Genomic DNA, 27,507 nt, shown 5'->3' with positions numbered 1-27,507 from the left:
AAAGAGCAGTGGATAGTGGAAGATAGGCCATACCAGATAGTAAAATACATTATAACGCCTCAAATAGTAAAATGGCGTGATATTAGTGCATGAATAGACAGACTAATAGGACATAAAAGAGATCCAGAAACAAACCAAAATACATATAGAAATTTAGAATGTTACAATAATGATCACACTGAAGTTATTTTTAAACTACATAGAATAAGAAATCTTTCATAAACCTAAAAATTGACTCCCTGTAATCTTCCCCATAGGATTTATTTACATGACTCATCTTTATTCAGTAGTTTAAAAGTAAACTTTATCCTAGATAATTTCTAAATGATTATGAATTCTACAAAAACCAATACGCAAATTATCTACCCCAAGAACAAAACCGGTAAAACAGTTATGACAAGATAAATAAATGGCTAAGGGAAGAGACGTAATGTAAAAGCAAAAGACCTATAAGAAAGATGAATGATGTTTAAAGACGGTTCAGAAAACATTATCGACTCTCTGCAGGTTGGCTGGGATTCAAACAGATGTCAGGCGTAAAGAATGTCCCTTCCTTCCAGATGTCTAAACAAGACCCTAGGTGGAGTTGCAGGGCTCTGCTAAAAGTTCGTGTGAGGGTGGGGGACACTCAGGAGGGAACAGTTTTTTGGTTTTGGTTTTTCTTTGAAAGGTAAAACCAAACTACAATTTTGGATGATGAAAATACAAAACAGAGCAAAGAAATGATTATCATAAAAGTCAGGACATCTTATTTGGGAGAGGGAAATGGGACAAACGGGGGCTTTTGGGTTGGCTGAAAACTTTTTTTTTTTTTACTCTTGGTATTTTTTTTATTCTACTTTTTTATTAAATTTATTGGGGTGACACTGGTTCATAACATTACGTAGGTTTTAAATGTACAATTCTATAATCCATCATCTGTATATCGCATTGTGTGCTCACCACCCAGAGTCTAATCTCCCTCTGTCACCATTTATTTGAGGCCCTGTACAGGCGGGAATAGTTTTAATGGGATGCGACTCGGAACACTGGGGAGGAACAGAAAAGCCTGCATGAGGGAGGGGACAGTCAAGTAGAGTATAGAGGAGCAGGGTTCATCTCATAGAAACAAAGGATATGGGTGCAGGGAGGGGGACCCTCTCCTGACATGGAAATGGGATGAACAAGGCCTAGCGACACTTTAGGAGCTTGTGGGAGAATAGCAGGATGGAAGGCGGAGAAAGGTAGGTTAGAACCACATATTGGCTGGTCAAGAAATGTTAACTTGACCCTGTAGGCATTGGGGCAACTGTCCAATCTGTGACTTTGAAACAGGAATGTAATTAGGACAGTGTAAGCTGGGACAGTCCGCTCCTGTCTGGCTTATTTGTTATTGCCTGGATGCTGGCGTCCCAGCCTCTACTGCCGTCCCCACACAGCAGACAGGACCTCTGATGTGGTCTCTTTGATCGTGTGGTTTCCTGTCACTGTCGTGAGCACCCTTGTCCCCTTCTTTAGCGTGGCATGTAGGGTCCCTCATGTGACTCCCCCGACCCCCCACCTTCCGCTTAGAGCCTCACTGCCCACTGCTCCCTCATTGGGCCCCAGGCACTGGCATACGAGTGATTGCCAGGCTCCCAAACGTGGTCCCTCTTCACGAGCTCTCCTCACTTCATGTGCTGTTGCCTTGGCCTAAAATGCTTCCTCTCCCCATCATTTTCTCGCACCGTTCCAAGTTTCCAAGGCCAAGCACAGCATCTGGCCCAGTGCAGCCACTCAAATGTATGCTAGATGAATGAATGAGTATGTAAATAAACTAGTTTTCATCTGTCCCTGTTCCTGACCCCGTTCCTTGTGTCTGTCACAAACTGTCCTTCTTTCATCCTCCTGCTCCTGTCCCTACCAGTTTTTCATACTGTCTTAGTTGATTGTTTCTATTCCATCTCCCATCCGCCATAGATTGTAGACACCGTAGGGAAAAGAGTTATTTTACCCCAGGTCCTAGCACAGTACCTGCTGCACAGTGGTCTCGAGAAACAGAAGGGTAAATAGATGGGAGAGGAATTTGGGGAACCAAAGCAATAGCAATGTCTACAAGGACATAATAACAATAGAATAGATTGGTTCTCCTCTGGGTGCTAAGACATATGGGTTCCCTGGGCCTGGAGGAAGAAGGCAAGCTCAAGTTTTCACCTTGGCAAAGGAATGAGATGCCTTCCCCAGAACTACTCTGTCCCACCCTCGGGGCTATTTGGGTCCTTTCTCATAGTGATTTACCCAGTGGGTACTGGGAGCAAAGACCCCATAAGTCCCAGGAGATGTAGCGTGCCTCTGGCGTACCCTGCCACCCACCCAGGGCCTCCATTTCCAGGCATTAGGAAAAGAATAATCTTCATACGTCTCCATTTAGCTGCAATCTTACATGTTGGTTTCTGTTGTAGAATAAAGACCCCAAGATGGCTCGAGTTGCACTGGAATCTCTATACAGATTACTTTGGGTTTACATGATTCGGATTAAATGTGAAAGCAACACAGCTACTCAGAGGTAAGGAGCTGGCCTGGGCTCTGGGTAACCACAACAGTCAGCCACTGAAGAGCTGTTTCGTTTTATTACCATCTATACTGACCCAACCAGAAGCTGTTCAGATCTGACCATTTCTAGAAAACCTAAGTCCTCAGGACATTTTCAGGCTTCCCTTCGTCAGCAGCTCACAACCCTGACACAAACTCCAACCTCTCCAGGCCAGGACGGCCAAGTTCCATATCCAGGGCTGCATTTGTCACCTTAACAAAGGAAATGGCTATAATTTTCCAACTGCCCTTAATTTCCCAGAAATACTTTGCATAGAGTAATTATGCTAATGAGAGGGGTGAAGTGGTTTGTTTTCTTTTTCTGAATTCTCTCTGCTACCAAGATAAGATGAAACATCTGCGTTTTCCCTTGAAGAACTGGAGCTCAGCCAGTCTCGCTTGTTTTCTCTCCCCCCCTTATCTTTCAGCCGTCTGATAACCATCATCACAACACTTTTCCCCAAAGGGTCTCGTGGTGTGGTGCCAAGGGATATGCCTCTGAACATCTTTGTGAAAATCATTCAGTTCATTGCCCAGGTAACAGAGATTTTTCTAATTGCCTTTAAGTAGCCAGTCTCCTTCTAGGAAGTACTAACACATGAGGCATCTAAAATAATAATAGCTTATGTGGATAGACTTTTCAGAACGGCTTTGCAAGTGTTTTGACACATAGCTTTTGACTTTCGCTTCAAAACGAATTGTGACATGGATAGGTCAAGTGTTTTCAGCATCTGACCAGTGAAGGAACTGAGAGAGTTTAAGTGACAATCTAAGGTCACAGAGCCTATTAGTAAAAGGGTCTCTTAATGTGTAGTCCCTTATTGTCTTCCCGACTCCGGATTTTGCAAATCAGGAGGAAGCAAAGAGTCTGATGTTTGGAAGGAATCAAAAAAAGACAATTTAGTGAAATTTGAGGAGTACATAATAACGCTGTAACTTTCATCCTTTGAAAAAGAAGAATGTGAGAGGAATATTAATGTTTCCCAAGCACTTAGTCTGTCAAGAACTGTTCTAAGCACTTTATGTGTACTAATTTACTTAAAAACTGGATCCAATGACATTAAACAGAGTTTTTAGTGTTTAGTTTACTACTTAGACCCAAGATTTTTACTTTTTAAAAGGCTTTGTGAGTAAATGGTTTTGCCCCAACTTTGTTATTTACAGAGAAATATTATTCCCGCTTAAGTTCTGCCATGAGCCAGCTCTATACCCTTAAACAAGTCAGAGAACTTTTTTTTCCTCAGTTTCTTTATCTGTAAAATGTGGGTGAAAATGCTTGCCCAGTATACCTCAGAATGTTTTGTGGGTAAAGGGAAATAATAGGATGGAAATACTGTTGAAGTACAATTGATATTGACATAAAGACGTAAGGTTCAGTTGTTACTTCAAAGACTATTTAATATATGATATGTCTCAGTATATTTGGTACATGATATGCTTCTGTAATATTGTGCTTAGGGAAAGGACATTACTTGCTTGGCAGGCAAATGAACTAATGTAACTCTTCCACATGTAGTTATCATGTGGCCAAGAATATGCTTTAATCATTCTGGAATAGGTTGTATAAAATGAACCTGTCATATCTTCATAGCCAGTGTCTCAAATTACTAGACTCTGACTTCAGCCTTCTCATTGAAGTAACCTTAGCAAGTCTTATTTGTTGATTATTCATTTCACTTGCAGAATTGCCTGTTATAATATGAGCCAAAGGATTTTGAAATGTTAGAGGATAGAAGAAAATGGCAATTTTGCAGTGGTATTTTTTAAAAATACATTTTAAACTAGTTTCAAGAAGTTATCAGCATTTGCAGGACAACCTGGAAGAGTTTGGACTACGTCTAAGCCCAGACACTTCAAGTGTTGTGGTTTTTCACTTGTTGTTTTTTGGCCATTAGTCACTCTGTGCTTTGGGGGCTAATTGCATAGAGTATCACACCACACAAAGACAGAAGCAGATCCACCAAAGGTTCGGTGGTTGTGGTCTTCCTCAGGGAGTCCCCGTGACCCATGACACTGGGCAGGGCTCCTCTTAGCAGCCACCTGTGTGGTACATATGATGAAAGTAGACATTTCATGTTTAATTTGTATAGTAACACTTCTTGTTTGGTTTTCTCTTTTTCACTACAGGAACGGTTAGATTTTGCAATGAAAGAAATCATTTTTGATTTTCTCTGTGTGGGAAAGCCAGCAAAAGCTTTCAGTCTCAACCCAGAGGTACGAATGGCCCTTTTCTGTATCTCTAACCGCACGGGCAATGACAGAGCCATACCTTTGTGACTTTGGGAAATAGATGAAGGACATCTGCTCTAAGAAGTCTCTTGTTTGTTTCTGTCCATGTTATTTGACAAAATAGTACAGATGATGGAATTTTAGAAGTGAGAATTTAGACGAATAGACTCAGAATGATGAAATGCTAATGTGCTACCATATACCTATCTCGTGTGATAGAGTAAACCTCGTCCCCAAAGAGACGGTCTCTCACTAGAAGGCAGATGGTTTTGTTTTAGAAAAAGTCAGTACTTTTACTTACAACTATTTAGATGCAGATTAACAAGTTGAGTATTGGGAAGTGATGAAACAGAAAAGAGTAAATATGCAATAATGAACTACTAAAATCTAGTGAGATTAAATAAATAATGTATAACTATATGTTTCTGTGGGCATCACAACTCAGGGCCAGTGGGCCGTGGAAATGAGCGTACAATGGGCATGATACACAATGTACAGTGCTGGGCCTGAGCAGATGAAAAGCACATTCAGTTTTCAACTTTATAAAGCACCATTGGCCAACAGAAATATGCCTGGCAAGCTGCCTCTGTATAGCCCTTTCCTATGAGACTGCAGAAAGAACACTGAACCAGAAGCAAGCGGAGCTGGGTTTCCCACCTGCCATGGGCCCGACCGCTTTTACCAGCTATGTGACATGTACCTCTCTGACTTCCGCCTTCCCACCAGTGCAATGGACAAATACTTGTCTTGCAGAAGAATTGTGATGTTGTGATATTACAAACTCTTAAGGACAAAGAAGGAAGGAAGGAAGGAAGGAAGGAAGGAAGGAAGGAAGGAAGGAAGGAAGGAAGGAAGGAAGGGAGGAAGAGAGAAAGAAAGAAAGTTGCACACCATAAAATTTTTTTAAAAGATTGTTTCTTTCATCTCTGTGACATTGTCTAGCTCCTTTATTCTGTCAGCAAGGAAGGAGGCCCAGAGGTAGGGTTTCCAGGCGGGAATTCCCACCCGTTCTCAGGAATTTTTTTCACCTTCCCATTCCCGAATCCTGAGAAAAGTTGGTCGGGAAATAGGGAAAATCGGCTCCTTAAACCCCGGTGGTTGGTAGTATCGGCCGTCACTTTCTGGAAACGATTCATCATGGAGAATAGAAAACAGTTTATATCTCAGGACTCGGGAATGGGAAAGTAAAAAAAATTCCTGAGAATGGGTGGGAATTCCCACCTGGAAACCCTACCCAGGGGCTCAAAATAAGCAGCTGCTTTTAGCAAAGGTAGCCCAGGTCTCCTGGTGGCTTCCTGCTGCTTCCCACCACAGCCTGGATTCTCTTCTTGGTGCTAAGGTTGCTACATGTCTAGGGATGGCCAGGAAAGCCCCCCAAATGAGAGTTTCTGTCTGGTGCCTGATGACATCACAGGCTTTTGGAATGGCTGCAGCCAGCGCCCGTGGGCCAGTGGGAGAAAGCCAGTGCAAACTCAGGGCACTTGGGTTAGATTGAGGCCCAGTCCCTGACTAGTAAAGAGTCTTCTCTTGCTGGAAAGATTCTCAGAATATTTTTCATTTCTTAGGAGTCATGGCTCTACTATCTTTAACAATCAATCCTCAGAATTACTAGGTTATTTGTCTAAAAGGAACATGTTGAAATCTGCTACCATCATTATCACCATCTATAAAATTTACCCTTGGTTCTTCTCTCAAACTCCTCATTCAATCAGTATTTAACTCTCTATGCAGAGTAGTTGAAGGATAGTATTTAAAAAACTACCAGAAATGGGAGATATTTTTAGTATCCTCCCCGATTTCTCTTGATCTTGTAGAGTTATAGAAGAGCTTCTTTCTCAGTAGCTGGTAATTAGAAGCTCACAGGCACGTGTGACCCCACTCAGCAGCACACACAAGGATGAGAATACCCTGTGAAGAAGATGGCATCCACTTCATGGAATATGTTGTAAGGCACAGTTTCTTAGGAAACAAATCCAGAGTGTGTCTTAAAACACGTTTTAGAAGTAGCAGGTGGAACAAGACCCAGAGATCTAAAGGGTTATCTTTCTGCAAACTATTGTACCACCACTCAACAGTTAGGTGATTTCCAGGTGGTGTCTTGTTTTAGTTCAGATCTAGATGGCTTCATCATCATAGGAACTTACTCACCTGCGAGAAGAGTTTCTTGGTCACCCATTTTTTCATTTTTGTCTTGATCTAAAATAACGTGGAACTGGAGGTCCAAGCTAGTGCCAGAGGCATGAAGACATAAAAGAACGGGGATTGGAAAGGAAAAAATAAAACTGTCTTTATTCACAGACAATACAATTGCCTATATAGAAAATACCAAAGAATCTACAGAAAACCTACTAAAACTAATAAGTGATTTCAGAAAGTCTGCAGGATACAAGAAAATGTATAAAACCAATGTATTTCTATATTCTAGGAATGAACAATTGGAAATTGAACAATTTACAATGGCAATGAAAACAAAATACTTAGCAGGAAAGCTAATGAAGTATGTGCAAAATTTGTATACTGAAAACTGAAAAACATTGAGAGGAATTAAAGAAAACCCAAATAAATGAAGAGAAATACTGCTTGTGAATTAAAAATTTGAGATTATATAAAGGTCAGTTGTTCCCAAATTAATCTATATAGATTAAACTATAATCCCAATAATAATTCCAGTTAAAATCCATATAGCTTTTTCTGTAGAAATCAACAAGCTGATTCTAAAATTTATATAGAAAGTATAAGGAACTAGAATAACCAATAATTTTGAAAAAGAATAAAATTGGAAGGCTAGCATGTCCTGATTTTGAAACTTACTCTCAGGTTATAGCAGTAGTAGTGGCGGAGGATGACAGTAAAGACCAATGGAACAGAATGGAAATCCAGAAGTAGACCCACGTGTATATGGTCAGTTGGTTTTAAACAAGGGTTCCAAGTTATTTCAATGGACAAAGGATTGTCTCTCCAATAAATGGTGTTGAGCAATTTGACTTCCACTTGAAAATAATGAACTTTGACCTATAATTTTCACTGTAAGGAAAAATTAACTCGAGATGAATCATAAACCAAAATGTAAAACCCAACATTATAAATCTTCCAGAAGAAAACATATGATAAAATCATTGTGACCTTAGAGTGGGCAAAACACTTCTCAGGACACCAAAAACATAAATTACAAAAGAAAACATTGGTAAATTGAACATCATCAAAATAAAAAATGTCCACACTTTAAAAGGCACAGTTAATAAAGTATAGAGTCACAAACTGGGAGGAAATATCTGCAAAACACATGTCTGATAAAGCACTTCTATCCAGAATTTATAAAGAACTCTTCACAACTCAACAGTGAGAAAATAAACCAATTTTTTAAATGGACAAAACAAACAGCCTCTTCAAAGAACAGACACAAGTGACCAACAAGCCCATAAAAAGACATAAACATCGTTAGTCATTAGGGCAAAGCAAGTTCAAACCACAGTGAAATGCGCTGAGGCCTCTACTGCAACTCCATCCTATTTTCGTAAGAATGCAAAAAGGTATAACCACTTTAGAGAATAGCATGGCAGTTTCTTATAAGGTGAAACATACACCTACCGTATGCTCCAGCGTTTCCACCTCAATGTATTTCACCAAGAGAAATTCAACATGTCCACAAAGGTTTGTATGAGTGTTTATAGCAGCTGTATTCATAATCACCAAGAATAGGAAAGCAACTCATGTTCAGCTCAACACTGGTGAATGGCTAATCAAATTGTGAACCATGATATAAATGGAATACTCTTCGGCAGCAAAAAGGGAATTTAATTTTCAAAAAAGAAAAAATTTTGAGATACAAATAAACTGCAGGTTTCAACTTTCAAAATAGAAAAAAGGAAGAAGCTACTGATATTGCAACCACATCTCAAAAGCATTATGCAAAGTGAAAGAAGCAAGATACAAAAGGCTATGTACGATTTGATTCCATTTTTATCACATTCTGGAAAAGGCAATACTATAGGCAGATGTTAGATAGCAATTGCCAGGCGCTGGGGTTGGGGGAGAGGGCTAACTAGAGAGAGGCACAAGCAATCTTGGGGATGACGGAGAATATTTTGTATATTGATTGTGATGGCAGTTACCTGACTCTACCGTGTTTCCCCAAAAATAAGACCTAGCAGGACAATCAGCTCTAATGCGTCTGTTGGAGCAAAAATTAATATGACTTATTATATTATATTATGTTATATTGTATTATATTACATTATAAAGACCTGGTCTTATTTTATAAAAACAATAAATTTTTTATCTTATTTATACTAAAATAAGATCGGGTCTTACATTAATTTTTGCTCCAAAAGACGCATTAGAGCTGATGGTCCGGCTAGGTCTTATTTTCAGGGAAACACAGTATATGTTTCTCAAAACTCAAAAAATCCACAAGCGTAGAAAACATCCCATGAAAGAACTACTAAAATACACGAGGGCACCAATGGATTTGAATAAACAATTCAGTTGTCTAAAGTTAATACTCTTTCAATCTAGAAGATGGAGAGTGTTACTGAAGACCATAAAATCATCAACTCCACAGTGGGTTTGGCATAAATGAGCCAGATAAACTTTCACCAAATCCTGGTTGGCTGGAATATCATTACTCCTTGAGGCTTGAATAGTTTAAAAATGAATAGAAATCAGTGTTACTTTATGTTACAAAATGTAATCCTGTACCACAGAATAGGTGATGCGGGCAAACCTACCTTGGATGTACTGGTATAGCTTTCCACCTACTGGTTAGGTGGCCTCAGTTTCCTCCCAAACAATGAGAATAATTATACCTGCCTGCGTGGCTCTTTTCAAGATGAGCATTAATGAGCAGTTCTGGATCCATTTTAGGGACTAGATAAATTGTATCGGGATTATCATTGTTGTACTAGTAATTACTTTCTGCTGTGAGTAGTAGTAGTGTACTTTGGGAGCATAATATTTCATGCGGTTTGAAAACATGAGTGTAAATGTATTGCACATGCTGTTTAAGAAAGTATAGGTTTTAGTACCTGCTGACCTTTTAAGATTACCACTACTCGTAACACCTTACTGAGTCATCTTCCAGAGCCAATATTATGCCTTACCTGAGCCTGAGGAAGATAATGGTCTGACCCCAAATGGCATTTCTTCTTATAAACTCACGTGTTTTTATCAGTAACAAGTTCCATGGCATTGAATTTTTAAAATTTATTTTCAAACTCGCCAGCCTTTGTGAATCAAAAGTTAACCATCTGCAATTCAGAGCAGATGATTTTTGTTTTGTGATTCACATTTGGAACTCCTGTTTCATTCAGTCTTTGCGAATTAACACACGTGGCATCTCTCTCCTTCCAGAACACACAGAGCCTTTTGTTGCCTCAGTTTACCTTAGCTACAGCTGCTCCAGAGGATGACTGCCTATCCCTTTCAGGTGCACCCAGGATCCCCCAGACAGAATGCGCATGACCGTCAAACATACCCTCCAAGATTGTTGAAAATCTTTCCAGCTCTTGTGATGCAGCAACAAATCATGACAGAAATTTAATTTTATTTTCCTGGGTTCAACCCTAACTCTTGTGCCTTTTAAACTACTTCCCATACTAATCTAGATAGCAAGCATGCTTAACGGTTTAATTGCACAGCAATATTTGGGTCTGGCTTTGTATCACGAACTCACTGTCTCTTACAGAGAATGAACATCGGTTTACGGGCATTCTTGGTCATAGCTGATAGCTTGCAGCAGAAAGATGGTGAGCCCCCCATGCCCGTTACAGGTGCTGTTCTCCCTTCAGGAAACACGCTGAGAGTGAAGAAGACATATTTGAGTAAAACGCTCACGGAAGAGGAAGCCAAAATGATAGGTGGGTTTCAGAGATGTAGATCTGGACCTTATTAAGCCTTTAAAATGACTGAAAATATTTACCTTTAGTGGGAAAAATCTTTATAAAAGTAGCTGATGAGACATTCCAACATTAATTGTGTTGATTGACTCAGGCCGTGCTTAGTTTTCCTGTCCTTTAAACTTTTTGGAACTTTTTAGTAAACGTGTTGCCATTTAAATGTTAGACTTTTATCTATGTCATTTCATGCTTCTAATAATGATTATCGACAATTTACAGTAAATTTCTAAGACATCTGTGTCCTTTGGTAGATAATTCTGTTTATAAAACAACCGTATACACACACACACACACACACACACATTCATTCATTCATTTTTATAGTTTCTTCTTTTTTTCAGTAAAATTAATAGTTCAATCTGTGTTTTAAACATGGCAAATACCACACATGCCAGATTATATTGTGAATTTAGCCTACATGAGATTATTTTCATATTCATTTAGCGATCTTAATCCCAAGAGGTGATTTTTCTGCATTTGTTTCTTTCTTACTGAGTACCTGAATTTAGAAACCTACTACAAACTTTAAGATAGTTCCTGGATTCCAAAATCCTGAAGGAAATACATGAGGAGATGTTTTGCTTTAAATATTTATCTTTAGTTCTGCATGCTTACATGAGTTCAAAAAGATTTAATGCATAAGAAATAACTATTACCATTTCATTAAAGTAAGAGTTATAAATGCAAAGCAATTTACTTTTTGTTTGTATTATATGCATAAATATATAAAATTCATGTATGAAATACATATGCTACACATATTTGTCTTCCACTGTTGGACATTGACATTGTATTGAATGAGAGCAGTAAAAATAATAAAATATATTTTCCTTCATTTAAAAATTTATGGAAGTCATTTTATTTTACTAAAAAAAAAAAATATCCACACATATATTTCAGAGACTAATAGGAAGTTATGAAAATCTCAACCTCAAATGAGGATTATCCTTTATTCACATAATCACCAATAATGGTGAATATTCTTGTACTAAACCAGAAACATAAAAATTTTTAAATAAAAGTTTCTATTTCCTTGTTTATTTTAACTCTCCTGGAAAATATTTCCCTTTAACGTATTAGAATTCCTACTTATTGAATTTAAATGATTATTTGGTGAACACCCAGTACATGCAGAGCACTTTGCTAAGAGTCCTGCAGATAAGAGATTGAATAAGACTCTGCTCGAACATGTCATTGACCCATAGAAAGTCTTGAGTGAAAATGTCATAGAGGATGAATAAACTAAGACTTCATTCTTTGATGTTTTTCAGGCATGTCATTATATTACTCTCAAGTACGAAAAGCTGTGGACAACATTTTACGACACCTTGACAAGGAAGTAGGAAGGTGTATGATGCTAACTAATGTCCAGATGTTAAACAAGGAACCTGAAGACATGATTACGTGAGTACAGTGAAGACAAAGCCTCAGTGAAGTGTTGATTAACCGAAAGGCACCAGCAGAGATTCTTCTCATTTATTCTCCCCCTTTGTTCTGTACCGTTGACCTTGAACAACATGGGAGTAGGGACACCAACCCCCACACAGTCAAAACCCATGTATAACTTTTGACTCTCAAAAACTTAACTCCTAATAGCCTAATGTTGACTGCAAGCCTTACTAATAACGTAAACAGTCGATTAACTTTATTTTGTATATTCTATGTATTACACACTATATTCTTACAAGAAAGTAAACTAGAGAAAACAAAATGTTAAGAAAATCATAAGAAAGGGGAAATCCATTTACAGTACTTTTGGACCTGTTTATTGGGGAAACACCCATGGTATATGGACTCGAGCAGCTCAAACCTGTATTGTTCAAGGCACAACTGTATTTTATTCTCATCTTAGAATCAGAATTCTAAGAAGTGTTAAGAATGGTGAAAACGTACTTTGATAATATTTGACTGGCTCTAAAAATAAGGTCAAACCTGAGATTCATCTATTTTGGTTATATCTCAAGTATCAGTAGGCCAATAAGTTAGAAAATGGGGCCCAAGACTCATTTGCTGGTTCACATTTTTCAGAAGTGATGCTTCGCTCCCCAGCTTTATCACAGCCTGTGTGCCGGTGACATCACCAGTTTACAGACATTCCATCTTTATAAACCCCAAATTCTCTTGTTTTTAGTGACAGTTCCTGAACTTTGAGCTAAACCTGCTAGTATCTATGCAAAACCGTGTCATAAAAATACTGGATTTTAAGAAAACATTTGTAACTTGGAATGTAGAAATCAAATGTTCTTAGCCAAAATCTAAGATCTAGATTTGTAATTGGAGCTCTACAGAAGAAACTCATATAAGTTGTATTTGCTACTTTTGATTAATGATGGCAGGAGCTAGGATTAGGTTTTAACTTTACATTTTAAGAATGTTTGGACTTTGTTGTTAGACTGTGAATTAAATTATAATTGACACCTGTGGCAATCATTTCCAAAAATATGATCAGGTAAATTTCCTTTGTCACTCAGCATCTCCACTTCCAAATCCCACAGTTAGTTGGAAGGTTGTTACCTATATAGGGAAGTTCATATTGTGGGTGTGTATTTTTCTTATAATGGTGGCATGTTGAAAGCAAAGTACGACAAAACAAATAAAACAAAACATAATAAAGTAAGAAATACAGAATTATTTAAATACATGTTTAGCCGTATATAAAGTTAAAATGAAAGCCTCCTTCTCAGAGCTCCACTGCAAATCTATGACCATTCCTTGGCTCAGTGGGATCCCCCCAGAACTTCCCTTATGTCGACACAACTCTATGTGTATATACATCATTTTTTACAAAATATGGGATTATACAATGCATATCGCCCTGCAGCTTGCCAGTCATTTGATTTAAATAATATGAAGATTATGTGGCTTTAGACTTCTCAGCCAAAGTGATAGCAGAATTGAAAGTGATCAAGGTTAATACCACTAGATATATGGTCTATTGCTCTAGTGGTCTCACTAATGGCCAGATTGTCAATAAACCTTTAACCTCATTGTTCTCTTTGAATATATTAAAGCAATTTTCAATTTATGATGTTGAGGATATAAGAAATGCTTTTAAAACTTCTGCCATAGATTTGTTTCTTTTAAAAAAAAAAAGTAAACAAATGAAAGATCTTTAAAGGAAAACTTTATTAATAATCAAAAGATTGTAAGATAGGGTCAGGACTAAAACAATATATTCAAAACCACAAAAAAAGTTCAGTTTCAAAGTACGTGTGACATTTCATTTGTATTTTAACCAATACCTTAAACTTTTTCCATGATGATTGTTTACTTTTTCCCATTCAGCCCTCTTCAGATTCCCAAATGGGAGTAGGACTGTTTTTTATGCTAGGCTTTTTAAGGCAGATTCCCTGAGTGGAAAATCACTCATTGCTACATACTAAAAACAAAACAAAACAAGAAAACAAGCAGAAACATTAGGGAATCACATAAGCATTTAGGAGAAGAAGCATTTAGGAGGTCCACACCATGCTAATGGAAATGGTCATTGGAGGTGATATCCAAGGTTGGTCCAACGCTTTCCCAGGCCTTGCTTAAGGTCTGAACTTGAACACTGAACATTCTGTGTCATTCCATATCCATTTCCCATGCCTTTTGTGGTTCATGCTAGCAGATAGTTAATAATAAATTATTATTATATAATATCTGTTATAGAAATGATGTTTGGGGGTTTGCAAGCTTCCTGTAAAGCCCAGAGAGCAAGAACTACAGTAGTAAAAGGGAATCGCGCACGAGTTAGAGACTCTAATCTAGGCCTGCTGTTTCAGCTCGGAAGCCTGCGAGAATCCTCCTTACACTTCAGGCCAGACAGGGTCATGTGTTTCCCGACAGCTATGAAAATCATCCCAGCTGTTTGAAACATCTGCTGAGCAAACCAGGAGAGCTGTTTAAACAACTCACAGAGTTGCACATGCACTATTAGGACAGAACCCAAGGCTCTAACTGTGTCCAGCTATTGAGTTCCTCTTTCCTTCAGCTGAATAAAAACCGCTGCGTAACATCTTCCTCTCCACAGTGCTTACACACCCTGGGCAGGACTATGGAAAAGGCATATCAGTGAATTCAGTGTTTTAAAAGCAGCCCACAGGGACCAAATCCCATAACACCCAAGTGAATGGTGAGCCATGGGGGAGAATGCTACTGACATCAGCATTTTTCTCTTCAGATAATATACCTCTGTCTAACGTTTAAATCTTCGTAAGTGCTCTTAGAACTGGCCAAGCTATAAAGGGCATAATCATTCAAGGATAACATGGAGAAAACACCAGGAAGTGATTCAGAAGGTGTGGGTTCTAGTCTTGGTTCACATAGTTGATCAATTTTCAAATAATTTTTCATAATCTTTGACTGTGTTTACACGGTTTTCACATTCTAGGGGTGAGAGAAAGCCAAAAATCGACCTTTTCAGGACCTGTGTTGCTGCTATTCCTAGATTGCTTCCTGATGGGATGTCAAAGCTTGAACTGATTGACCTGCTGGCTCGGTAGGTGACAGCTGCCATGGGCATTGTTTGATCAAATTGATTTTGTCGTGATCCCTAAAAAATAGAATGATTATTTAAATTGGCAAAGACTTACCAAATGAGGTGTTACTCTAGATACTATGTGTAGGCAAGGAGGACTAAAGAGATGGTTTGTTGTTTTCCCATGTTCAAGGGGTTTAAAATCCAATATAGAAGCCAATACATGAGGTAACTAATAATCCAAGCCCTGGAATCATGCAAATTCACAGCAAAAAAAGTGACTTGGGGGTGTGGGGAGCTGAGGAATAATGAGATGAATACACTCTCAAGGGTCACCCACACTAATATTGAATCTCCCAAGGTGACAGCACACTGAGAATAAAGAAAAGCCCAAGTGCCCAAACTACCCAGAAATGGAAAGGAGCAGCCTGTCCACTTTTCATGGACAACAGTGGAGAGGGCGTTGTGACCAGGGGACAGGTAGCTCCAAAGAGGAGGGGTTGCTGAGTGAGCAGGATGGATGTCGCGGTGAGGGACTAGGGACCTGGAGCCCTTTCCACGGCCAGTGAACCACCAGAGGAAGCGGCTAGCATCTGAGAGATTTGGAGGAAGGACCAAAACATGAGTCATTTGGAAACCCAGAATTGTGCATGCCTGCTTTGCCATTCTACTACCCGTGTTATCTAGACCAATAATTTAACCCCATCTTTTCTTCTTTGTAAAACTGGGATAATACCGCCTGTCTCAAAGACTATTGAGAGAGCTAAGTGATACAGACATGTGCTCTTTGGTTAATCCGAGAAGAAATGTGGCAGCAGGGAACAGACCGTTGCCCATTCACTTGGAGCAGGACAGTTCTCTTATTTCTGTGAAGTTCTGATTGGCAATGATGGTGTACACTGAGACCTTTGAAGTACTCCATTTTCTAAACGTCATCCAGTGTTCTGGTAATGTCTCTAGCGCCGTTTTGCTGTAAATCGGCTTGGAAGGCTCTTACCTCTGGAATCACGCCTGGATCTTTGGACCGGGGCCAGGCATATCGGAGGGAACTGTGTTGGACTCAGTTGAATGTCAGTGCTGTTTGTAGGGCATCGTGTTTGTTATTATCTTTATTCTTACAAAGCCTAAACAGTGGGTACTGTCCTTAGGAGGGGAAAGAACAAATATTCTTAAGAGTTCACCTCTTAGGGTAAAACCAAAATAAGGCTGGACTTACATGGGAAGCCCATGAAGAGGCCTCTTTGAGAAGCTTCAAAAGAAGCCAGCGGCCATTTCCTCAGGGGAATGATCTTAACCTGTGAAAAACTGGGCCCTGTCAGATCTCCTTGAGAGGGTCAGAGGACAAAAGTGAAGAAATTTAAGGGCAATAAATGTGGGTTTCAAGTTTTCAGTCACTTTATCTCCCTCATAGTCCAATTGCGTTTGGATTAAGTTGACTCGTGAGTCAGTATACAGTCTAGTCCGAGACGTGAGACCTTCCGTTTCATACTCTTCACGGCCACATCCATGGTGCGTACTTACTGGAGAAAAACTTGGCTTTCTTCACAATTCACAAAGTAAGACCAAACTCATGCCAGCTCCCTGTCTCTCCCATCTCCGTTCCCTGGATAAGGGGTTTCAAGGGTGTGTCCCACTTACGGCCCAGCATTTCAGGTAATGGCTCAATACCACAGACACTCTAACCTCAGATTTATAGGAGCGCGTTTAGCATGAAAATGGTGGGAATGAAACTTGCAACCCCCTCCCTCCACACTACGAAATTTCTCATGTTAAACATATCACTCAGCCCACTCGTAATGGCTGAATGTGGGGAATTTGTTTATTGAGGCTCCATGGAAGCTACACAGGCCTTCCTGGTGTCATGATAGGATCCCTGGGAGCACTTCCTTCCTGCTCTCTGCAGAGCTTGCCTTCCTCGGCCATCTAAGTCCTCCAGGGATTCTCCACAACATGGGGGTGCCTGCTTTGCTTCTTGGCAGTCGCCATCTTTCTTAAGTCTCCTTCTCTGTCCATTGACCATAGAAATGACCTTTTCCTTCAGTCTCCAGGCTCCTGTCCTTGGTCACTCCGTGCAGCATTATATATGCACTAAGGGTCTGCTCTTCAATATTTACCCTTCCCTTTCCAAAATTTGCCATGTGGTTCTGAGAAATAATGCATATAAGTCACTTATCACCGTGCCTAGGACACAGGAAGTGCTCAGCAAATGCTAGCTATTATCAGGCATCCTGACATTTGAGTAGCATAGTATGCCATGATGTACAACGCATTTTTATACACATTGTGTTAGGAAAGCTGCGCACATATTAATTTCTGTTTTCAGATAAGGAGATTGAATTTCAGAAGAGTCAAGTTGGTTGCCCAAATTGACAGAATTTTTCCTGAAGCCAAATGGAAGTGACAAATCTCATTGGTTTTATGCAAAATGACAGCCAAACACATTTTCTTATCATTTGTGGCGGTTTATGAAGTAATGCATATATGATTCAACAATCTTCTGGGGTAGCTGAAAAATATTTATCATTTACCATTTATCATTTGCTTTTCAGTGTCTCTATAGTGGAAGGTGGCCCATTTTGAGTAGCTGAATAAGAACAATAGTCTCTCAAACTCCTAGGACAGTTGTTTTTATTGTAATTATAGTTATTTTGCAGTCAAGGACTTGACCTTTCTTTTCTATTTGGGTTTCTCCCTACAATGGCCCAGCAGGGGCCTGGGGAACTACCCTCTGTTCAGCCCCGCTCCTCACTCACTAGACAAGGGATGTCACAGGACCTGCCAGCCTGTTGGCCAGCACCACGCTGCCTCCTATGCACTCTGCACAATTGGGAAGACTGGACCTTCCCCATTCAACCCTGAGTCTTTTCTTCCTTGTTACCTAGATAATTTTTTTCCTTTTTTATAGTAGTAAATCTCACGTGTCTCACAAGATGATCTGTGATTATCTGGTTAAAATCTAATAAAAGTGAGAAAGATCTGGGGGTGGGGGTAATGGCAACCGTATATGACCCACAGCTCTCCTCATGCTCTTCCGGGAACAAACCCAGGGACCCAGGCACCCTTCTCCCAGCTTCATGCCCTCTCCCCTCACCTGCAGCCACACACATTGCCGTGATGCATTATTTGAGACTGAGTAGTCTCAGTTCCCTGACAGTCTGGACCTTTTTCTTCTACAAACATTCCACTTTTATCCTCTGTTGGGTCTTCTGTTCCAGAAGGTCATTTCCCTCCCTGGTCTTGTCCCTTCATACTCCAGCAATGTTTCTGAGCATTTACACATGTCGACCACGTTTACACTATCATCTCAGGAGCAGTGCCCCCCCCCCCCAGAAGCAAAAGCTGGGGCATGTGGCACCCTGGGACTCTGAGTCCTTAAAGTGATCCTGCATTGTGGCTTTAAAGTGAAGACAGATTCTAGATTGCAAATTATGAATGAGAGCAATGTTAGATGAAGAGTAAAATTAATCTCATTTGGAAAGCTGAAACCATTGGCCCTTACTTAAAAATTTCATTTAAATAGACATTGACATGGCTTTTATTTTGACTCTCAAGACAGATGCTGGCCAAGTTTCATGACTACATTAGTTTGCTGGGGCTGCCGTAATCAAGTACCACAAACCAAGGGTCTTAAACAACAGAAATTTATCGTCTCACAGTCTGGAGGCTGGACATCCAAGACCAAGGTGTCGGCAGGGGTGATCCCTTCTGAGGCTGTGAGGGAGAATCTGGTCCAAGCCTCTCTCTTGCTTCTGGTGGTTTCTGGAATTCTTGGGCATTCCTTGGCTTGTAGACGTGTCACCCTGGTCACTGCCTTCATCTTCATGTGACAGTCTCCCTGTGTGCATGTCTATCTCCAAGTTTTCCCTTTTTGTAAGGACACCGTCGTATTGGTTTAGGGGTCAAACCTACACCAGCATGACCTCATCGTAATTGAGCTAATTACATCTTCAATGACCCTATTTCCAAATAATGTCGTATTCTGAGGTTCTGTTGGTTTGGATTTCAACATATGAATTTGTGGGGGGAGGAGTTGGAGACAATTCAATCCACAACAGTGACCCACATTACTATCATCAGTTAACATTTACTGCCTGTTGTTCTGTCCTGAAAAGGTGATTTGTCACCTGCGGAAGCTTATTCTCTATTCAGGACCATAGACAGGTAAAATGCAGTAAGCAGAAGTAATAAACTTAAGATGGGAAAATGGCTTCAAGGGTTTTTCATAAACTAGGGTTTTCAAACCCTGGGCTGCAACAATGACTCAAAGCTGCTTGCAGAGTGAAGGAATGTTTCCACCCCATGGGTGGGTTTCAAGTGGGGGTCTCCCTTTACCCCAGCCTTAAGCAGAGCAACTCAGATTTTGTGTATTACATATTAGTGCTTTACATTAAAAAAAAAAAAAAAAAAAAAAAAATTAATGAATACAGATTGAATACAAGGACAGGTTTGGAAATTCGTGCCTCAGACAGTTCTTAACCGGAAGCCAGGTTAAAGGGCTCGGTTTTCTTTCAGCAACTGTGATCTCCTTAAGAACTGTAGACTTAATTGGGTAAGTCTTCCCTGAGGAATTGGTTTAGATCTCCCTTCTCAACATTTTTGTGGAACTTTCCTTGCTTCGGGAACAGAAAATGTGTCTTCCCTGCCTTGGTAGATATCTGCTTATTAACAAACTTTTGCCTGGTTATTTGGACCTGGTCAAATTTGGACCAATTGGTGTATTTCAGGCTTTAGAAAAAAAGTATTTTCTTATCAAGTTTTTGAAATACTATCTATTCCAAACTGTGTAACTGTACCAGACTTGTTTTATTGAGAAAACCCTGGATTCAGGATTATAGAAGTCCTGAGTTGGAATCCTGAATTTTAAGGAAATCCCTTAACCACTCTAGGTCACAATTTCTCTTTCTCTTGGTTGGAAATCACATTACCCTGTTTGTGGGGGGCCCCATTGACTGGCCACCTTCTTCTCTGATGCTGAACACTTCCTGGCTGCTGAGTCCTGGAAGCTCTCTCCTAAACGTCTGAGACCTCCACCCACCCCCTTCCTTACTGCTGCTCTGCCTCAGGTCAGGCCTCCCCACCTTGTTCCCAAAGTCACTACGGTGACCTCCTAGCTGGTCTCTGTCCTCAGTCTATTGCTTCTCCAGGGCATCCTCCGTGTTTCTGCCTAACTATTCTTTTTCTCAGATGTGAGTGAATCCTATTACTTCGGTAACTTTCAGGATGGAATTAATTTTCTTCTAATGGTGATAGCCAACACTCACTCAGGGCTTACGGCATGCTCCATGCGGTGCTAAACACGACATGGATCCTCTCAGTGAGCCTCATGACAGGTTTGTGAGATGCAAGGACGGTTATTGTCCCCTTTCCAAAAAAGGCTCTGAGGCTTTGGAGAGATTAGGTAACTACCACAAGGTCACATGGCTAATGAGTGACAAAGGCAAGACACTGATCCAGGCACTCTGATTCCAGGGCACACATACTTAACCCCTTCCCTGCTGTACTGCCTCCCTGGGGGGCCCACAGACCCTTGTCCAAGCTGTCCCTGCTGCCTCTTCAGCACTGTCCCACACAGCACCCTGCCTGGTAGACACAGCCATGCTGAACTCCAAGTCCTGAGGGCTGCATGCAGTGGAGACAGTGCTGGGATCTTAGGACAGTCTCAAAAATACTTGTTTATTGAATAAATGAAGAGAAGAATATATCAAGCATTATGTTAGTAATAACACCCACATAGCAATGTTGAGATTTAATATTATGATTTTGTAGGTTAAACCACAAATACACCGATATTCTTCAGTTGACTGGCTCAGGGTTGCTCAGCCTTGGCACTACCAACATTTTGGGCCAGATAATTCTTGGTCGTTTTGGGCCAGATATTCTTGCACTGATAGGTTGTTTAGTAGCATCACTGGCTTCTACCTGCTAAAAAGATGCCAGCAGTGCATTCCAATTTGTGGCAACCAACAATGTCTCTAGACATTACCAAATATCCTTTTGGAGGCCAAACTGATTGAGGACACCTACCCTAACTTTTAGTTGTTCATTTTCACTGAGTCCCTTGCTTTCTGTAGTACTCAGTTTTCTCATCCTTAAAAGTGGTAAGATTTGATACTAATTTAATCTGTGGTCAATATTGTATTAAAAAGTATTTATATACATGTGGTATCTTGTGGTATCTTGTGCCCTGTGGTATCTTGTATTGCATTCTGAAACAGAAAAGGGGCACTAGTAGAAAGCTGGCGAAATCTGAATAAAAATCTGTAGTTTAGTTAATTGCATTGTACCAGTATTAATTTCTTAGTGTGATAAGAGTGCCGTGGTTATGTAAGATGTTAGTGTTAAGAGTGCTGAAGGAGGAATATGATAACGTATTAGAGGAGCGACCCGTTTTCAGACACAAGTAAAAGCAGAGCCCTATAGATGTTCCTTCACAGATCTGGAAAAAATTTTAGTAAGGTAAATGACTTCATTGCCTGTCATTCATTTCACAGGCTCTCTATTCACATGGATGACGAACTGCGCCATATTGCACAAAATTCCCTTCAAGGTTTGCTGGTTGACTTCCCCGACTGGAGGGAAGATGTTCTCTTTGGCTTCACCACCTTCCTGCTCCGGGAAGTAAATGACATGCATCACACCCTCCTGGACTCCTCCCTGAAGTTACTGCTCCAGCTGCTCACCCAGTGGAAACTGGTCATACAGACTCAAGGAAAAGTCTACGAACAAGCCAACAAAATCAGAAATGCAGAGGTCATTTCCACACTCTTCCCACCGATATATATTCTTTTACGTAGCACGTATGTAAATAAGTTGTAGCCCAGAGGAACCTTGGGAGTTCTTACTTCTGGCTCCTTTCTCCTGAGTGGTGGCCCTTAGATTATCCATCTGCCTAAATTGTGACCCAGAAATTCAGGGTGTGATATGCCACATCAGATTAGATTTGTTAACAGTAACAAGGCTATTTAGGGAGTCAAAATTGGTTTTTTCAGAGAATTATGATTATAAATGCACTTTTAAGAGCAAATGACTGCAGGCCAGGGAGATAGAGCTGGATGTGGATATGGATGTGGTCTGGGTATGGAAATGGATATAAAAGTTAGCTGCCTACCCGGGTTTTCTTTTCATAGTCAGCAACTTATTGGTTGCATTGTCCAGTATCCACAGAGAAGGCAGTGCAGTCTTGTGGTTTCTTTATTATTTCACACCTCAGTCCTGCACGGTAACACATTATGATAACATTTTGAAGAGCAGGTTGAGGAGGAGGGTTGTCAGAGGAGAGCCAGGTCAGTGGTGGTGTGGCATTGCTAATGAGCAGATGGAGAAAGGGGTCTGGCTGGAGAAGAGCATACCTGAGAATCCAAGGAATGTGGAGGCTCAGGGAAGTATAATTGCATTTAGGGAACAGCTACAATCCCAGATGGGCTGACCTCCGTGATGAGGTCAAGGTCGTTCTCCTTCTATATGTTCTACATGTGCCAAAAGATGACAGGTCGAAAAACAAGATGTTTTTCTTTTTTCAGTTGTATTTTTTTAATATTAGTGTCAGGTATACAAAACAACATAATGATTAGACATTTACACCCCTTACAAAGTGATAACTCCCCCCTGAAATCTACTACCCCTCTGACATCGTACATAGCTGTTACAATTCCATTGACTGTATTCCCTATGCTGCACTTTACATTCTGTGACCATATATACGTAGGGTGCCAAAAAAGTGTATACACATTTTAAGAAAGGAAAATCTATATTAAAATTGTAAACTCAATATATACTGATAACAAAAGATGAATACAAGTCTAGTTTGACTTCTGCAATTACAAGAGGTGCTCAAAGTGGTTACCATAAGCATCCAGACACTTCTGATTACAGCAAACTACTGCTTAAGCAACGTTGACCAAAGTATCCACTTGTTTACATTTTTTGGCACCCCTGATGTGTACGTATATAATATATATATATATATATATATATATATATATATATATATATATATATATATATATGTATGTATTTAAATATATACATATATATTTAATTATAGTTGACATTAAATATGATTCTACTTCAGCTTCAAAACAAGACAAAAAAGTTCACATCCAGTTATACAGGAATGGTTTATAATACATCCATTAAAAATTATTTAAAAAAATATTTAATCATGTAATGTGATACATGTAAAACATAAAATTTTACGTATATACTATGATTTCAATTATATACGTTATGCATATTTATAAGTTTAGAAAAGAATGTGCAATATGAAAAGTTACGTTGGGGTGACTAGATATTAAATACTTTTTCTTTAAAAAAAGAAAAACAAGGGTTACTTATGCTTGTAAAAGGAAAACTGGAATGAAGGTGAAATCTACCCTGTTGTCTGGCTTGCTTTTGTTTTAGACTCACTCAGTTGTGGTTTGGGAACATTCAGAACACATTTCATAAAGGTGTAAAACCTAGATTAGAATCTAACACAAAAACAAGTGAGCAAGTCTGATTAGAAAGTAAATGTTTAAAAATTCAGTTTAATAGAATCCAAAAGATTGTACAGAATTTAAGTAAAAACAAATCAGGCCATTTTGATTGAATATATAGTGTTATTCAAAATGGTATGGATGGAAGAAGTTTTGTTTTTATTAATGTAAATAGCCTTTGAAAAGTTATTCCTTATTACAGGTAACAGATGGTTGATGGTATTCCAAAGTAACAATTGATCTAAAAACAAAAAGGAATCTATGACATTTCATGAACAATAATGAACTCATAGACATGTCTGGATCTAAACCATTGTAATTTATTTTAGTACCACAAGGTCAAATGTGTCCAAAGATGTCCATGTAAGAATAGTTTCTTCTTCCACTGTTATTTTTCTGAATATAGAATGTTGTTCTTATTGTGTGACAGCTAATCCCAAATGGCTCCAGCCACCGAATGCAGTCGGAACGGGGTCCCCACTGCAGCGTCCTCCATGCCGTGGAAGGCTTTGCTCTGGTTTTGCTCTGCAGTTTCCAGGTGGCCACACGCAAACTGTCTGTTTTAATACTCAAGGAAATCCGAGCTTTATTTCTTGCCCTGGGTCAGCCTGAGGTATGGATTATTCTTCTATATTTTCCAATTCATTTCTTTCAACACTTTTGAAGTTTAGATTTAAAACCATAAATAATGCATCACCGTTTTGTGTAGTGTCATGTCACACATGATGTCAACAGATAATTTTTGATTCATGGTGGCCTTTTAATCATGAAATAGCCCTCTTGGTCACCTAGAATAAGTTGTATATTCTGAGGGCAACAGAAAAGTCCACTCCTGATTCTCCAAGTGGTGGTGCTTGTGAAGAAGTGAAGAATTTCATGACGAGGTTATAGATCTTTCGCCTTCATAATCTGCATACATCTAATTAAGCAGATATTATTACACTTACATTAGAGAATGAACTTGAGGAAATAGTGCATCCCATTGAAAATGTTCGAGGTACCAAGCAGTCTGGCTAACAGGAAGTTGTTTAATCTTTACAATGGCAGAACAATGGTATCACAAGGAAACGTTTCCCCTTGAGACAGGAGAAGTAAGCACATGAGTAAACGTCATCGACCCCGGCCTACCTCCCACACTCGGCCAAGTGCATTACAGCCCGTCCAGGTGTTCAGGCTCCTCCCCTGATGGCACAGGTGGCTGGACCCTAGGCATGAGTTGATGGAAAAAGAGGCTGCTTTTTATGTCACATACTTCTTTGGAAGAATGCTACCTTCCATTTTCTTGTCTTGAATCACTGATCCTGGTTTTATGATCCTCAGAGTGGTTATTATCTTTAAAAAAAAAAAAAAAAATTCAAATCCATCTCCGTCCTTTCTATTCCCATTTCTTGAGATGGCTTTCTGATATATTTTAGGACCACATGTCTGGTGTCTGGCAAATGGACCTCTGAGACGTGCTCTGTTTTGGGAAACCACCGTTAAGTCTCTAATTATGATAAGAATGATGATGGTTGCCGCAGGTGTGCCAGGCAGTGTATAAGGGCTCTACACATATTATCTCATTTAACCCTCACAATAACCTAAAAAGTATTACCCCCAGTGTATAGATATTGAGACTGAGGTTTAGGGAGGTGAAAAGCCCTCCCAAAATCAACAGCTAGTATGTGACACAGCCAGAATTGAAAGCCAGATATAGATGTCTGTGAGGCCCCACACTCTTAACTGCCAGTCCAGCAGACTACTAGCAACATTTCTCACGTGTCTTTGACCAGCCCAGCTTTTCTGAAACCATTCTCATTCTCATTGTGAAACCATTCTCATACCTGAATAAGGACATTCCAAGGCTTTGCTATAAGGCTTCTAAGTAAACAATTTTGTTGTTTATATGATAGCTTATCTGTAATAAAGGACAGCAAGCATATGCATATTCGTATTTATATTCTTTATGCAGTATATTCTATATGTTCTACTCATGTAGAAGGATTTCCTGTAAGATACTCTCTCTTGTGCCCTTTCTTATTTGTTTCTTTCACCAAATAGCTGTACTCAACATAGATACCACAGAGTATGTGGTCTGTGTCCAGGGCAGTTTCTTTGGGACTAAAGTTCAGTCACAGTCCACGATTTATCAATTATGTTAGTGGATCCATGATCTCAGTAAGCAGCAGTTTAGTGGTCTGGCAGAGCCGATGCTTGTGGGGTTTCCGTTCCTTAAAATGAACGGCAACATGCACACTTCAGTGAATAACGTCTCGCCCTGGTCTTTAGATTCTCGCACACACGTGCGTTTCTGAAATTCTGGAACATGCCTTTTCAGTGCCATGTGAAATGGGGACTCTAGTTGTCTTCCCCTGAAACTTGAAAGACTCAACTCAGAAGCATAGGGAGAATTATCCAGTCCCTTTCGCCATCTTGGCAGGCACTTTTCTGTGAGAAAACCCTTATCACTCTCTTGCAGGCTGTCCTGCTTCATGTGCTAGACAAAGGCAGCGGGCTGGGTGGGAAGGATTTATTTTCCCATGGAGAGTAACCACCTCCCTTTGTACAGGACGACGACAGGCCTATGATTGATGTCATGGATCAGCTAAGTTCTTCCATTCTCGAAAGTTTTATTCATGTCGCCGTCTCAGACTCAGTAAGTACACACTTGATCCTGACTGCTAATGGTTCTTAAGCATAAGCTCTGGACATATCTGCAAAAAGAGAGGCAAAGACAAATGATGTGGAAGAATTCGAGGATTTTATGTCACATTAGTAAACTCATACAAAAGTACTTAGGAAAACAAGGCGAGTGTTTTGCATGCTGCCTTAGGAGAAATTCCGATAAGTTTCAAACAAAATTTGAACCTTAGAAATATAGATAATCTTTTGAAAACTGCAATTTCAAGAAGAATTGCTCAGGCTTCTTTAAGAAAATTAGCTCACCTTATTTATTATACTTAGCACAGTCTGTTACTTATATTTACAAGGAACTTCACAGTTTGCAAAGTGCTGTCTCATTTATCATCCTTTCAACCTCATAGGTATTAAAATTCAAAGACGTTAAGGGGTGTGGGACCATTGTCACACAGAAGGCAGTGTTAGGGTTTGAACTTGACCCTAATTGGGCTCTGACTCTGGTAGAGCTTTATCTGCTACACAAATATATGCTTCCTTGTTAAGAGCATATTGGCAGCTTTCCGTTTTCTGAACAAGTAGAAGAGAAATTGAAATGGATGTTAGTTATCTGTTTATTTTAAAAAGTCAATACAGTAATGGAAGTTGGATTAATTTCAGCTGCCTAGCTGAGGGGAGGCCTGGCACATCGGCCGGCTTGCAGAATCCACACTGCAATGCCCCTTATTAGGTGTATTCTTGTCACACAACTATAAATGAATACAAACATAACTGACAAATAGCTGTAAGTGAAGACAAAACCTAAAGACATTCGTGAGCTTTTTGTGAACTTTTCTAACTGAAATTGAACACAGATCCCTATTTCTGCTATGGCTGCAGTAATAATGATAATTACTGAAATATTAGCCAGGCAGTACAGACCTACTTCTTCCTTTAGAAATGCAAATTGTTTTAACTTGGAGTGGAAGAGTCAAGTTTAATTGTCTTAGACACATATCTTATTTCCTGGCCGGTTCTCTTTCCTCATGGGATTTTGTTCTGTGTTTATCAGAGTCAGAATCTTGAGCCCCAGGGGTAACGAGGTCAGTAACTGTGCAGATGGGAAGGTGCACAGAGAGAGAAAAAGAGGAAAAGAGGAGAGGAAAGCAGTGCCTGCTTTGTGCCAGGTGTTTTTACTATATCCCGTAATACGAGCCTTCACGTAAAGATGAAGTGAGAGCAACATTGTTGTTCCCAAGTCATAAACGAAGCATCTGGGATGTCCAGGGACTTTCGCAGGTGA

The 27,507-nt window shown here is 39.7% G+C and overlaps 1 protein-coding gene across 8 annotated transcripts in view; it reads left to right on the top strand.

The window, feature by feature from the left end:
• Positions 1–27,507, top strand: part of FRY (FRY microtubule binding protein) — a 433,975-nt gene that overhangs the window by 291,108 nt on the left and 115,360 nt on the right. For all 8 annotated transcript variants that reach the window (XR_012495619.2, XM_074330087.2, XM_019749603.3 and 5 more), the window contains 9 exons: positions 2,421–2,524; positions 2,979–3,087; positions 4,678–4,764; positions 10,463–10,634; positions 11,945–12,077; positions 15,049–15,156; positions 21,627–21,885; positions 24,040–24,222; positions 26,158–26,244. Coding sequence is in view for 7 of the 8 variants with exons in the window: in XM_074330087.2 (XP_074186188.1) it covers positions 2,421–2,524; positions 2,979–3,087; positions 4,678–4,764; positions 10,463–10,634; positions 11,945–12,077; positions 15,049–15,156; positions 21,627–21,885; positions 24,040–24,222; positions 26,158–26,244 (1,242 nt within the window). In the remaining variant the exon portion in view is untranslated. The remainder of the gene's footprint in view (positions 1–2,420; positions 2,525–2,978; positions 3,088–4,677; positions 4,765–10,462; positions 10,635–11,944; positions 12,078–15,048; positions 15,157–21,626; positions 21,886–24,039; positions 24,223–26,157; positions 26,245–27,507) is intronic.

Source organism: Rhinolophus sinicus, chromosome 16, assembly GCF_057876585.1.
Source record: "Rhinolophus sinicus isolate RSI-liver-muscle chromosome 16, RSI-T2T, whole genome shotgun sequence".
NCBI classification, from domain to species: Eukaryota; Metazoa; Chordata; class Mammalia; order Chiroptera; family Rhinolophidae; genus Rhinolophus; species Rhinolophus sinicus.
Note: the sequence above shows the minus strand (reverse complement) of the source record. Positions and strands in the feature narration are given on the sequence as shown.